Source organism: Triturus cristatus, chromosome 10 (assembly GCF_964204655.1).
Source record: "Triturus cristatus chromosome 10, aTriCri1.1, whole genome shotgun sequence".
Lineage (NCBI taxonomy): Eukaryota > Metazoa > Chordata > Amphibia > Caudata > Salamandridae > Triturus > Triturus cristatus.
Window position 1 is genome coordinate 968,514,635 of NC_140593.1, and position 15,736 is coordinate 968,530,370.

General features: G+C 43.1%; 1 protein-coding gene across 1 annotated transcript in view; it reads right to left on the reverse strand.

The window, feature by feature from the left end:
* The window catches only part of DLEC1 (DLEC1 cilia and flagella associated protein), a 576,582-nt gene that overhangs the window by 237,249 nt on the left and 323,597 nt on the right, over positions 1 to 15,736 (reverse strand). The window contains exons 21-22 of the mRNA XM_085628869.1: positions 7,564 to 7,703; positions 6,309 to 6,462 (exon numbers count right to left, since the gene is read on the reverse strand). Coding sequence (XP_085484995.1) covers positions 6,309 to 6,462; positions 7,564 to 7,703 — 294 coding nt within the window. The remainder of the gene's footprint in view (positions 1 to 6,308; positions 6,463 to 7,563; positions 7,704 to 15,736) is intronic.

The following is a 15,736-nucleotide window of genomic DNA, read 5'->3' on the forward strand; positions in this document are numbered from 1 at the left end:
TATATATATAGCCACTCTGTAGTAATAGTTATGGTTACCAGAGAAGATAGGAATACCTCTGATTTTCAGCATTAATAAGTTTTTCAATAGATTTTGTACTCGTGCATAGCAGCCAAATGCCCAGTCTGATTTTGAGTAAATTTGGCCGGATTACACTTTATGGTGTGCAGATGATTTTTTGGGGACTACAGCTAAGCAAGGTAAGCATTTTTTAAGTTATAAGGCATTTTAACTTAGTGATATCTGTTGTTGTGGTACTTTGACAAACGTTTGGGATATTTAGCGGAAGTACCGCAATGACAAGGCATTATGTGACTGGCTAATGACTGCCTTTAAAAAAGTTAAAGGCAGCCATGTTGTTTTTAGGTACACTAAATGCATACCTATATATAAGGCCCTGCCCGGAACACACCAAAGTGTGCTTAAAACTATATGGCTGCTTTTGGTAAGACAGCCATTACCCAATCACATAATGCCTTTAAATCTGCATGTACCACTGTATACCACAGCACAGCACAATATATTATATTTATTTTACCACTTATAACTTTAACAATACTTATATTATTGCACCCACTGTCAAAAATTAGTATTTACACCTCATTATCTATATTCCTGGAATAGTAGATCTACATCCATTCACTCAATTTCATGCCATTCCACTCTAAACCACTCCACTCTATGCTATTACACGCTACGCCACTCAAATCTATGTCACTATACTATACAACACTGCACTGTACGCTAATCCACTTTACGCCATTCCACTTTATGCTGATCCACTCTACACTACTCCACTTTACGTCACTATACTCTAAACCACTCCACTAGCTGCTATTACACTTACGGCACTCCATTCTGTAACACTACAGTATACCCAAGTACACTGTACGCCCATCCACTATATGCTACTTTACTCTGCACTATTCTACAGTATGCAACTTCAATTTATGACACTACACTCTACGCTATTCCACTCTATGCCAGTCCACTGTACGCTATTTCACTCTATGTCCCTCCATTTGACCTCACTCCATTCAAAGCTACTCCAGTCCACTTTAGTGTCCATTACTCCACTGTATGCCACTCTACTGTACACCACTATACATCATGCCACTGCACTCTACACCACTACAGTGTATGCCACTCCACTCTAAACTTTTTCACTATACGGCACTCCAATATACACTACTACACTCAACACCACTCGTTAACGCCACACTATTCCAGCCTACTACACTACACTCTATGCCACTTCACTCTACGCTATCCCACTGTATTTCATCCTCTCTTTGCCAATCCACTGTATGCTATTTCACTGTATGGCACTCCACTGTACGCTCCTACACTGTTCACCATCCCCGTTTACAACACACTACTCCACCCAATTCACTCTACACTATTGTGTTATATGCCACTCCATTGTAGTATACTAGACTCTATGTTATTCCACTGTACGTCACTCAGCTTTACACCACTTCAGTGTATGCACACCTATTATAGGCTATTCCAGTGTACGCCACTACAGTCTCCGGTACTCCACTATATGCTAGGTGGAGAAGTGTGGCTCAATGATTAGAGCGGCAGCCCCTGATGCAGAGATCTAGCCCGGGACCAGGGTTCAATTCCCCGCCTCGGCGGGTCTTGGGCTCAAAAAATCCACGGACCTGATAATTCTCGCCTCGGTGCCATTCCAATCATGGAGTCCCACTCTGCAACTCTGGGCAATAGCTTGCTTAATCTCCACAACGGCCCCCACAACGCTAAGGATGCCTGGCCTCCACCTTGGGGGTGCCCAGGAGTGGACGCCTCACAGGGAAAGCCAGGATGGGTTCCACAGCGGTATTCGTACAAGCGCCTTGAGACCCTTGCGGGTGAGTAGTGCGCTATACAAGTATCAATTTACATTTATTTCATTGTACTCAACTCCACTCTAACTTTTTCCACTGTATGCCACCCCACTCTAAGCTACTCCACTGTATGCCACTGCATTCTACGCCACTCCACTCTACATTATTACACTGTATGCCACTACACTCTACCCCACTGCAGTGTGCCCCACTACACTCTACGCTATTCCACTCAATGCTACAGCACTGTTCCCTTCTCCACTTTTCAACACTGCATTCTAAACTGTGCAGCACTTCACTCTATGCCACTCCACTGTACGCTATTCCAGCCTACGCCACTCCACTCTACACTATTCCACTGTATGCCAATCCACTGTACACCACTACATAGATCGTTATTCCTCTCTGCACCGCTCCACTCTGCTCTACTCCACTGTATGCCGCTCCACTCTATGGCACTCCACTCTACACTATTAGACAGTACACAACTACACTCTACCTCACTCCACTGTAACCCACACCAATCTACAACACAACAATGTACGCTATTCCAGTCTACGCCAATGCACTCTACATCACTCTCATCTTTGCCACTCCAATTTGCACCACTCCACTCTACCCTACACCACATCATTCTACGCTATTCCACTTTATCCCCCTCTTTGTCTACACCACCCTACTATATGCCACTCTATTGTACCCTATTCAACTCCACTCTATGCCACTCCAATATACACCACTCCACTCTACGCCATTAGACTCTATGCTATTTTGCACAATGCCACTCTGTTCTACGCCACTCCAGTCTGTGCCACTCTACTGTATGCCACAACAATCTATGTTACTCTAATGCACGGTACGTCAGTTCACACCCTTTCACTCAAAGCTAGTACACTGTACGCCACTCCATTCTACACCATTCTAGTGTATTCTATATCACTGTACACCACTCCACTATACACAACTGTAATGTTCGCCATTACACTCTGCGTTAGTCCACTGTACACCACTAGCAACTTACCTCACTCCGCTCAAAGCCAATCCACTGTACGCCAATCTACTCTACGTCACTGTACTTTAAGCTATTCCACTCTATGCCACTCCACTCTATGGCATTCTGCTGTGTGCCACTGCACTGTACCATACTCCACTGTACGCCAATCCACTCTACTCCACCACACTCTATTCCACTGTACAACACTAGACTTTACCACACTACACTCTAAGAAACTGTCCTCCACTATATTCTACCACACTCAGCTCATCAACACTCAACTGAATGACACTCAACACTACGATTTGAAACACATTTTTTTTAAAAAACACAAACCATTTAAATGTAATGAAAAAACCAAAGGTTAAAGGAAAGCTATAGTTAGAAAATGTTATTTATTCTTTTTTACAAACCCAACTTAAATTATTTTTAAAAGTTTAGAAATTCTAAAGTTCTAGTTATAACTTGAATTTCTAATTTGTGCTTCACCAGTTATAACTTACATTTATAATTTAAGCACCACCATGTGTAGGAGAGTAGGATCTGCTTCACATGTTTACCCCTACTTGTTGCTGGTGTTTCACTGTTTTTCGACTTTAGTCTGGCGGGGACCCTGCTATTCAGGGCCCCAGCCTAGCTGCTTCCTCTCTAAATTGATTGCATGTACTTTAGGTACACTACAGATTGGATTCTGGGTTACCCTTGTGAGTCTCTAGTATATGGTATACTATGTACCCAGGGCATAGGTACCCCAGAGGCCTACCAGGGGCTGAAGCATGTATTGTGCCACCCTTGGAAAGCCATGCAAAATAACACCACAGGTCTGCTCCTGCAGCCTGGGTAAGGTGGTGCATGCACACCTTACTGAGGTATAGGTTCACTATACCTCACCTATCACTGCACGTAGTAACCTATAAGTCACCCCTATGGCCGGCCGTATTAATCCTGAAGGCAGGGTGCTTGGTTATATGTGAGAGGGTGCCCAGGCATGAGCTGAGCCCCTCTGCAGCCTTCGGAATCTCTACTCCGGGGTTGTCAGTGGTGCAGCCTGACCATATACTCTTACGTGCATTATAACACAACGGTAAATTCTAACTTTGGACTGGCTGCACGGAAACATGTTGTGTTTGGTGTCAAACACCTTGGAATCATACCCCCACACCAGTAACTGGTGTGTGAGTATGATCCCACCCTTCTAGAGGGAGAGACATGACAGTACTGGTATACCCGGTAGAAATCTAATAGAGCCCTGGTATCACAAAATGGATGCTGCAGCCACAGACACGGGCCTGGCCTCCTGCTGCTGACCGAAACACCAGCAGGGGAGGCCAGGACAATAGGTTTCCTGTCACAGGGAGGTGTAACCACCTCCCAGACAGGCTTATGTGTATTGGGGCTGGGTGGGAGCACTCTCTGAGTGCTTTGAAGTCCTGCACTGGGGGCACATTTGGTGTCCCTGTGCATAGTCCAGCTCAAACCGGTTCAGGGGCTTCCAGCCCCTGCTCTGGCGCGAAACTGGACAAAGGAAATGGGTGTAGCCACCCCTCTTTCCAAACCCACCCATAGGTGGGTCCTCAGAGCTAGTCCAACCCCTTCCTTAGGTATAAGTAAGGAACCTCTGTAACCAGAACTTTAGATATCCCTGGACGAAACCTTGAAGCTGAATCCTGGAACTTCTCGCTCTACTAACGAATAAAGGACTGAAGAAATCTCCCTTGGGGTCAAGGAGTGACTCCCCTGCTTGGCAGGCACCAACGAAGTATTATGCCGGTCTGCATCTCCGAAGCTCCCGCCGGACTCCGAAGTATTTGCAGCCCAGGAAGAGGATTTCCAGACATCTCAGAGGCCGACCCGAGTCCCCAGCAAAGCTGAGGCCTGCAGCCCTCGTGAGTAGCGTGGAAGCGCAACTCCTGGTCACCGTGCACTTTTGCAAGTGCATTGACTTCTTGACATCTCTTGAAGTCGTGCTTGGGCTTACTTGTAGCCCCCACCTTGAGCACAGAATCCAGAATCCACCGAAGATTGTCGGCCTAGTCACCCCGAGTGACCTGTGGGCCGTCATTTTGTGTTTCATCTCGAGGTCCCTTCGCGATCCCTGGTCCGTCGACTGGTGGGTCCCTGAGGGGGTAACTTTGATTTTCCTTGGGCTTCCCTGGTTGCTCCAGACGTGCCCCGACTCCCTACCAAATGGTGAGTCCAAAAGACCTTGCTGGTCTGCACCGAAGCATCTTTCTCCTTTCTGCGTGGATTGTTGTTGCCAAGGCTTGTTGTATCCAATTCAGGCACCGATGCTGCAGCACTCGACATCCTTCATGGGACAGCTCGAATCCAGCTCCTGGTCATCCTCGACGCCTCCTGGTCCTCGTGGCTGAAGAGTCAAGCTTCACCTTCTTCACCTGAAATCACCCGACATCGGTGGACATCCGCCTATCACCTTCCTGGTCACTGGCAAGTGACCCAGACTCTGTCCCCTTTGCTTTCAGGTTCTTCTCGACTTCGATCCAGGCTTGGATCTCTTCGGACACTTCGCATCTTCCCGGCAGCAGCACTTCTTTGCCAGCTTCGATTGAAATCGACGACACAACTCGACACCATTTGACACCTATGCACCGGGCTTCCCTGGGTGAGGTAAGTCGAGTACTCCGGTGCTCCCGTGGGTGTTGGCCCTAGAACTTCCTAAGTCCAAAAAGGTTTGGTCCTGACTCGTTTGTAAGTGTCCCTAATCTTTAAAAATCTAACCACGACTTTCCCCATAGAAGCTAACGGGAGTTCGCGGCTGTGTCCTCACACTGCACACAGCCCCCATGGGTCCCCTGTGTCACTACCTTGGGTGGTTCCTTGGGGTCCAAGCGATTCTAAAGGCTCTAGGCCTTGTGTCTAGTTAAGACGTGGTTCTTATACCACTATTTTAGTATATGGTTTGCTTGCCCCTAGGGCCTGATGTGTATTTGTGCTATTTTACTGTCATATTTGAAGTATAACTTATGTGTTTGGACCTCTAGTCTCATAAAGAATCTAGGAGGGTGTGTTTAGTAATAAATACATATATTTCATATATATACCTGGTGTGGTTGTCTTTCATTTAGGCACTCAAGAGATTATAGACTGGTAAAACAAGCTGCTTTACATTCCTTCAAGACTTAGCCTGAAGGCTGCTCTCCATCGCTACCACTAGGATAGCTTTCAATAAAGGTTGTCTTTAACCTATAACCAATATGGGGTTGTTTGGACTGGTACAGGGTGCCCACTATAACTAGTGGACAGCATATACCAGGCCAACTTCTCACACCATTAATTTTCTATAAGTTGCCTACCTCTCTACACAGTGTAGTCGCATCACTCACCCAAATTGAAAAACAATATATAGACCATTCAAAGCCTCTTCCATCTTTGGTTGCATTTATTTTCTTCTAAAAAGACAATATTGTCGTACCTGAAATGCAAAATAATATGACAAAACTGACCTCTCCCCACGAATACTTTGCTGGAAGCAGCCCCTGGTTGAACAGCTTTACGCATGCTTGAGCTGGAACTCCAACATAAATATCATTGAACATCAGCCGGCTCAAAAGCAGACACACTTGTGGAGTTTGAACATCAGCCGAGACGGCAATATAGCTGTAAAAAGTACATATTTAATGTTGTGTTAATTTACAGAACTTAGAAATGTGTATACAATATTTATTCAAGTATGAACATTACCATCTTACAGCTGTCGGTGTCAGGAAGCAAAGCTACCAATCAAAGTACGTAATTCCATGATATAGGTTTTTACATTGTTTTTGTAGGTAAAGCACAAATTTAAATTTTATTGTCTATTTTATGTTATTATCTAAAGTCCACAAAGATATGCCAGCTTGCACACTGCCCAAAGTATAATGCACCATTGCAATAGCAGTCCCCACATTGTAAAGATATAAGAACTGCAGCCAACGTCGTTGACACATTGCCACAGAATGAAAATAATGCAGAGCACCATTGTCATAGAACATAATTGCCTTCTGCCATTCATCTTACTCATCGGTTTACTGTGCTGCACTTCATAGGACTGCACAGTTACAGTGTATTGTGGTTTCAGCAGATAGGGTAGGATAAGTGGTACTCAAGATGTCTTGCCACACAAGCACACATGATACAAAGTGCTCCTCCTGCAGTGCTGACCTCCCTTGGCAGAGCATGTCTGTGCATGGGATGTAGACGAAGCAGAATCATTGTAACCATTTTATTGGTAGCTTTAGACTCTGCCACAAAATTAACAAGTTATCAGACAAAAGGTGCAGCTTTCTGGCTCACTGGCTCTATGGTACCTCTCCTGTAACAGGATTTAGTAATAGGGGGTCTGTTCACTTAGACATGTGTGTTACAGCTGGAGCTTTGCCTCAGGGCTGCTTTCTGACCTGGATGGATTGAGCATTCTCATCTGGCACTGAAGGAAGTCTCCCTGCTCAAAACTAGGAGGTATTCATTTTCACTGTGTCCTGCCTGGATAGGGAGGCCCTCACTTGAGGTTGTGAAATTTGGAAAGAATATTTGTATAAGCAGGCTGCAATCAGACCATCTTACCCACACATGGCTTAACATTTCTGTAATTGAGTAAATACATTTTTTACCCATAATTCCTGTTATGGAATGTGTAATAGGTATCTAGAACAAGAGAGTGACAGAAGACTGTAATACATTTCTGGACAAAATGTCTTGAAGCCGGGATACAATTTTTACCTTCCTTCTCCATTTTCGACCACTAATTCTAGGACAGTCTCTAGTCGCTGACATGCGAACGCCTCAAATAAGATCGAAACTGTCTCTGAACCCAACGGATGTAACTCTCCACTTGGTGGAAGGACAGTGAACTGTGACTTCTGTGTAAGAAAAAAGAGAAGGAACAAAAATGAAAAGCGTTGTTAACTCACTCTTTGTCATACAAGGCATTTATGTTAAGCGAACTGATGGTGTCCAATTTCAGATCTAGGAAGTAACTTTGGATATCAATAAAGACTAAAACCATAACCATCAGCATGACAACTTCCAGATTTAAATCAAAGGTACTCTATGTGGTGCTAAAGGAAGCACCTCCTGTGCTCACAAAGCTGAAGTGGGAGCAGACACATGAAGAGGCACATGTCTAAGAATAGGAAATAGGAAATAATGTAAAAGGGGTTCTAGATCTCAAGTGAAACATCTCAGAAACAAGGGACATCCATCAGATGACAAATCTCATGGTGCTTGTTTTACATGGCTCAAGAAGAATAGCTCTGAAAGTTAAAAATATACACATTTACCTGCAGACTGTAATCTACTGTGCCCTCTTAGACTCTTTACTTTTTAAGGATATGTCTCAGAATAAGCAACTCCACTAACCATTCTAATTTAACAGCAACTTGTAGTCTCTCCTTCTTCTCTCAGATATTTATCCCTCACCAGCAAACTCCAGTTGCTATACTGAAGCAGTACTATATCAATCCCAGCCACCAACCATACACATGATTGTGAGAGAAGGAAACCAGGACCATGGCAGGGAAGTGTAGGATTAGGAGCATTTGTCGACAAGGAACCAGAACAATACCAATTCTTCTTTAATCAGTCCTTAATTTCTGAGGCTGTCCCAAGCAGTGTCAAATCTATAACTGACACCGTTTTTCATCTGCTCATGTCCCAAACAAAGAACATGATATATCGAGAGGACAGGTCCAAACACACTGCCTAGGATGCAAGAGACTGTCTTTAAAACAAATTGACTTAAATTGTGGAGGATGAAATGTCCCATTTACTACAAAATGATCATGGATAAATGAAGGATCAACAGTAAATTTCCAGCTAGACTCCTAATGGCCGACTAGGAGAGTGTCTCGGCAATTGAGGGATAGGCTTGCTCCAGCACACATGACAAAAACAAGTAAACCATTAGTGCTCAATAAACCACCCCAAACAACCACACTGGCATCAAGCCCAATAGTGCAAAGATAGCCATCTGACCTTCAAGAATGCAAAAGGCTGGATCGTCTCACCCCTATCAATCGCAAGATTGGCTTCCTTCTCCACGCAAACATCAAGTTAGGCCTACCAAAGGGCCGAACATTCTACAATCAACACACTTATGACCAGCGAGTTGAGGTCGAAGCTCATGCAGAAGATTTTAAACAAAATGGCAAACTGAACATAACTGCTGAGTAATCTGGTAAAGAAACAAAAAGTTACATATTCAACAAGCTAGCGCTATCAAGGGCTTGAATGAAAGGGCATACAGTTGTAAAAAGGCCAAAACGCAAAAAGAAGCAGCAGGAGATTCATACATGAAGTTATGAGATCACCCCTTAAGCTAGAAATACAGAGACAAAACCTAACAGTCCAACAAATACTCCACCAAGCTACAGAGGGTATAGCTAAATTGCTTCAATCACGCAATAAAAAGCAAGCATTGCGGATACTGTGAAATACTGCATGTGGAGTACAGCAAATATTATCCTTACAAAACTTCAAACTTGCTGAATTCCTGAGTGTGGAACTTAACACCGATCACAGAGAAATCGTCCATATTTCAAACCAAGTGCCCACCAACTGATAATAATGATTGCCCAATGCAAGAAGATAGGCAGAAGCTACGAGATACTCACTCCCATAATGTCAATTCAACTGATTCAGAACACCTAGTTTTTAACACTCCCTCAAAAATAAACAAATCTTAGAAGTCAACACTGCTTCTTCTTTCGGAAGGCCCTTGAAACAAGCAGACAAGGAGAGACAGCAAGAGAGAACAGAAAGAGAGAGAAGGATAGTGAGAGAGAGAGTGAGAAAGATAAACATAAATGTGTTACTCATCTTAGAAGAACTTATCTGTAGTTTATATTGAGCAACAAAAGCAGGACTCCAAGGCCCCAAACCAGAACAACACAACAGAGATGCTGTGGTATCCTAGCCAGGTTTGAATTTGACATGATGAATAACAATTAGAGATTAAGAGAAAACTAAACCAGGGTTAAGCATGGAAAAATAACTAGGGCAGCTATCAACATGGCTTAATCGTGTGATATAAGGTTTTCCTCAAAAGGGGAGACAACCATAAACCCATCCTACATTGCATGCATGGAGACCCGAGGTTTCTGGCCTCTACAGAGGTTGTCTAACAAAAACATATGATAAAAAGAATGAACTAGCCAACCACAAGAGGCTCACTAAGGTCAAGCCTGTCTGCGGTGGCACAGTAGGCAACAAACAATGGGTTGGGATTCTAACCAGACCAATCGCATTGGTTTAGACTATTTGCAAGCATTCTTCCCATCACATTTATACATTTCAAGCATATGCAATCCACAGCATCAGTGCAATCAAAATTCAGGGGTACAACTAGAGAGCTAACTACGCTGGGGGCCTGAGTACCAGTTGGTTGGTGTATTCTGACCCATGCGTAAACCCATTTATGGGCAGGTCCGAATTATAAGTTGGTAGGTAGTTATAGCATCTGATGTTTATTGGATGCGTTAAATACCTCAACCTTCGTCAAAGGTCAGCAGGTTAAATCTGCCAAAATGTAACAGGGGAAAAACATCATACAGCATTTACAGTATCATACGGATTTTGGTGTGTGAAACACAAATATCTATATGTTATTCCCCACAAACCTGGAATAGGTCATATTTATCTCACCGGATAAATAACGTACCCCATGGTATAGTTATTTATCAGGTGCAATAAACAGCACCCATATTTGTATTCAAGCCCTAGGTCTTCGCCCTCTCCACATATAACTAAACCTTAGGGATGCCATGAAGTGACAGAAATTCCAGCATGCAGGAAATACAACAATAGAAATGGACATCATTTCGATAAACATAGGCTTTCTAGCCATAGAAAGACATGCTCAGGACAAAGGAAGTGGATGAATACTGATGACAATTCAAATGGCTGCTGGAGTTCCCTCCTTCCCAAAATATAAATTGCAATTAGGAAGGGTGACAAAGTGGCAATGTTGGTTCTGTTATCCCATAGCTATAAATGCCAACCTGATTTATTGAAGAGGAAGACTCCTTATTTTCAGACTCAGCTCAAGATTCCATCACTGGTGGAATTAACTAAAATGCTTGATAAGGGCTTTCAAAAGATTCAGGAGTTTGCCAGTCAGGTAGCAGCAGGCGCACTTCCTCTAGAGAGCCTTCCTGTGTGATTTAAGTTTGGTCTGGACACCTGAGCCTAAGATCAACTGTTAATTCATGTACTTTAGAAGTTAATTTGAGCAGCGTGGTGATCCTTCACGGGCCATCCAGTTTATGAAAATGATCTAACAAAGAGTTGAACAGAAGCTGCTCCATGTTACCTGAGGATTAATTGAGTCTCCCTTGCTTTTACTCTTAACAGTTATAAAAAAATCTGGCCAGTGAGCTTCTCTAATCCTCTACAAGCCTTTGTAGAAGCCTCTACGATGAAGCCAATCAGACACAGAGATGCCATACAGGACTGGCACTTCCCATCCTCCTGCACAACCTATGCACATTATATAGCATATGTAAGCAAGAGGGCTGGAAATGTGTGCACAACCTATACACATTAGAGCATATGTAAGCAGGAGGGCTGGAAAAATGCCAATACTGGAAACAGAGCACTCCATTCTTTTGTTTGAATCTGTTTATTGTGAATAAGCAAGACAAGACATTATGTGCCTAGGTAAAACAACAGGCTTGGATCCTGGAACACAGCATGCAGAGAAAGGCTCGCGGCGCGTAGGTATCCTTGTGGTTCCTTGGTCATCTACTGTCTCTGTCCTGCCTATTAGTGGGTCAGCTTGAACATCGGTGGCATGATGAGTGGGATTTTGCAGCTCAGTCAGAATAGTGTCCCAATTGGTCGCTATTGGAAATTTACGCAGCCCTAGACCATCCTCCCTGTGTAATGCGACACTCTCCATCTGGGCTTTGAGGGATGCAAGAGCTGGGGGCTCATGTGATTTCTATCGCCGAGTAATGAGTCCTTTGGCCAACAAGAACCATAGGTCAAGGAAGCGGGATGTGACCCTTTGTTTCTTGTCCCTGGGGTAGAGGCCTAGAAGACATACTTCCCACCTATGCAGTGCAGGGCACTCTGTGCAGGGGGACAGATGGGGTGTGACACCCTACCAGTATCATTGAAGGGACGGGCCGGCCCATAACATATGGAGTAAATCCACGTCTACCGAATGACAACGGGGGCAGGCGACATCCATGCAGTGTATTTGTAGTTATTTATTTAGGTATATAATCAATAAAACCATTACACAAAAGTAGAATCCTTAATTTACATAATAATTGATCTGGTCATGATTACCTGTCAAATCTTTAAGAAAGGTTATGTATACTTACATTTTTAACCGTTTGCATTTGTACAGGTCTTGCAAGTCCATGGCTCACTTAATTACCATTTTTCTTTGTTCTTTAATATAGTCCCCTTATTTTAAAGTGCAAGAGCTTTGTGAAAATTACCCGTTGCCTGATATTGTCCTAAAAAGATAAAATCTTACAATTCCATATTAAAAATATGATACATAACAAACTAGAGTCATCCTTTAAAATGTGAGGAGTTATTATATTGAAATAGGTTTCAGTGCATTTGTCTACATTCTTGTTTCCTCGGGGTTTTTGGTGCGATGGCTTTATTCTTTTTTCAATGCCCATTCCAATGCTTGGTTTAAGTTTCTTTTGTATGTTTCATAGACCCTGAGTTAAGGTGCTGATGCTTAGTGCAAATTTATTGTTTTACTTTAATCGAAAATTAATCGAATGGTTTTGCTTACCATTAGTGATTCATTTATTAAAGTACAGGTGACTTATATTGATTGTTCTATTGCATTCCTGTTTATTAATGGAAATTTTACTCCCCGACATATAAGCGTAATAGAGGTGATGCCCAGCCAATACGTAACCGCTTGTTTGCATGTACGTATATATAGCTGTCTAAAATTCCTTTCAGCATTTGTTTCCTTTCTTTCAGATACCTTGGGCAAACGCAAACAATGTGAGCTATGCTTTCTTCCTTATATTTACATAGGCGGCATTCCTTATTCAATATCTGATCCTTCCAGGATGGCCTTATATCTTTTCTCTCCCATTTTCCAAAGCGGTACTGCATGAACTGATGTTTTATTTTTAATGAAAAGTGTGCTGTAAGGTATTCCTGGGGCTGTGGGTTTTTGTAGGAATTAATCACTGTCCAGGCATGTCGTCTGAGTGCAAGATTGGTCTTATCTGTTAAATATGAGAGGTGCTTATGTTTGGCTTTTATTACCTTGTAAAAGGCCTGTTTCCTAATCCATGCACTCCAGGCTTCTTGTAATCCCAGTTCCTCTATAGCCTGTTTTAAATGTAGCCCCAGGAATCTTTTTTCTTTTTCTTTATTTGCTCTTCTATTTCCTGCCAGCACATGTAGTTGATTGTCCCTCTTTCAGACGTGCAGTCTGCAACATCGTTTTATAAAGGCTCCTTTGCAATAGTATTTTTGATTCAACAATCCAAACTCTAAGCGCACCTGTGCTGGGGATACTGTTTTCGTTATACCGAACACTGATTGTAAACTCTTGTTTGGATTTTATTTAAAACGACTTCTTCACATCCTTTCAGTGTTTCCATTCCGTAGGTCACTGTTGGCATTAACTGAGCGCTCATCACCGTTAAAAGATGACTGAATGAGGGACAGCATAGTTTAGTTCTTAGAATCTTGAAGCCGAAGTTCAAAGATTGAGCTTTTGCCTGAATCACCTCTATATGTTGTTGCCTGTCATTTGATACTACACATTGAATCCTAAAAATTTATAAGACTTGACTTCCTTGACTATTTTCCCTTCCAAGAACCACAAATGCTTCTTCTTATGGGGTCTACCGGGCGGGCCACTTTGGTTTTCTTCAAGTTTAATTCTAACCCATGGATGTCCATGTAAGTTTTTAAGGCATCCATCCTTCGCTGAAGTCCAAATGGTGTTGCAGGGATTCTGCTTATACACAGAACTATGCGTAGAACCCCAGGACCTCAGTGAATTGTGGTGTACCAGAAACTCACCTCAGAACCCAGAACCCAGTATCCGGCTAGCATAAGTGTCCCATTCGTTATCCGAGATTTAGCTCGGCGGTCCCAATGAAAAGACAACCCAGAACAAGCGGCTCAGTATACTCTCAGGAATGGTGGGAATCGGAAATACCTGTTCGTATATTATTCTCACATCAGTCCACAACAATAATCAACAGAGACACGGTGTAAATAAAAAGAGTTTATTTTTATAGACCACGTGTCCTAAGATGCAGTACTTTGGCTAATACAAGCAGACAAATGATTAAAATCAAAACCATCAGCATCGTTACAATACCATAGAATATAAAAGGGGTAATCATGTTATAATGACAGTGGATACTACCACCTTCCCTTTACTAAGAAGCTAATATTATTATTATGCTAATAGAAGGTCTCTTAGGCTTGAACAGGGGACCCCATACCTCAAAGATCAGCTTAGTGAAATCACATCACAGGAGCATCAGGAGTCTTCTCGCAGGAAGGCTCGTCTTCGGTCTGAATAATAAACATGATGTCTGTGATATTAAAAGCACCAACTTTCAGGTATTTGCAGCTGCTCGTGTGTTATGGCTAAATAGTGGGTCGATCAACCTAGAGTGGAAAACATGCATTGTGTAATAATCCAGACTGTTTGTCACGCCATGTACAGACCAAGGTCGCTGCGCAGAGCTCGGGATGGTAACAACAGATTGCTCTCGTGTGAGGCGAAGCTCAAGTCAGCAGTTTGTTTAAGGAATAACATGTAAACGCATTGTCGTGCGCAAAAGCAGCAAGATGGCGTTCTAACCTCTAACGTGGTTATGCTAACTTAACAATGTATGTACGTATTAAGGGAGTCCTCACTACATGCCCCCTTGATCGAAGCACTATTCAATAGGCAAGAAAAACAAAAGACCGCAGAGTTCAGGTTCGACAGAGCAGAACAAGGCATATTCAATGTAAAGGTTCAGATTGTGCAAAAGTCTTGAAGAGACGAAAAAACGAAAAGGGGTTTTAAAAAAGTAAAATAATATTAAAAATAAAAACAAAAAAAAAAAAAACAAACGACTATCGGGAAGAGAAAAAAGAAAAAGAAATGCTGCGCTAGGTAGCCGTCCAAAGGCACAGTTGTAAAGGACGACAGCACAGTTAATCCATGAATGTATAGGCAGCATACGTGGCAACTGCTTCCAACAAGAAATCGTTTGCAGGGCCACTAAACGTCTCAGCCATCCAATTAAGCAAAGAAAAGGAACATACGTGCTCTTCAACAAACGGAGCCTCTAGCACAATCAGAGGGCAACCGGACTGTTCCTCCAGATAGCTCATAGCTAAGAAGTCGTAGGCAGCCATTGCGATGTCCCAATTACCCAGGATACCATGCGCCGCACCACAGGCCATAATACGGACACCAGAACAGGCAAACTCGTGAGACACTAAGGGCCTCATCAGTCGATCGAAATCCGGCATCGGAGACACCGTGTTGGTCAAGCACAAATCCAAAGGCCATTCAAAGGGACAATCCAGGCAGTGAAAAACAGGTTGCACGCAGGTGAAGTAGGAATACCTGAAGGATAATCCATATGCCAGGCTCAAAGTCGCCAATGGCATTGTACCATAAAAGTCAAGCATCCTATCACGAAGAAGATGCAGACGGGACAGGCGCTCGTGTGGCACAGAAAGAGCAGCCATTCCGTAGTATGAAAAGTAAAAGCAGCACACCTGCCACCAGCGCCAGAATCAGCGGAACACCTGCAAAGATGCTCGAGAAAATAGAATGAAAAAATGCCGGAATCACACCAAAAATAGTTTGGAAAGAGGTCACGAGGCCTGAGCCTACAAGTTTAAAAAAATGAGCCAGGCCTGTCGTGGACGAGGCATTGAAAAT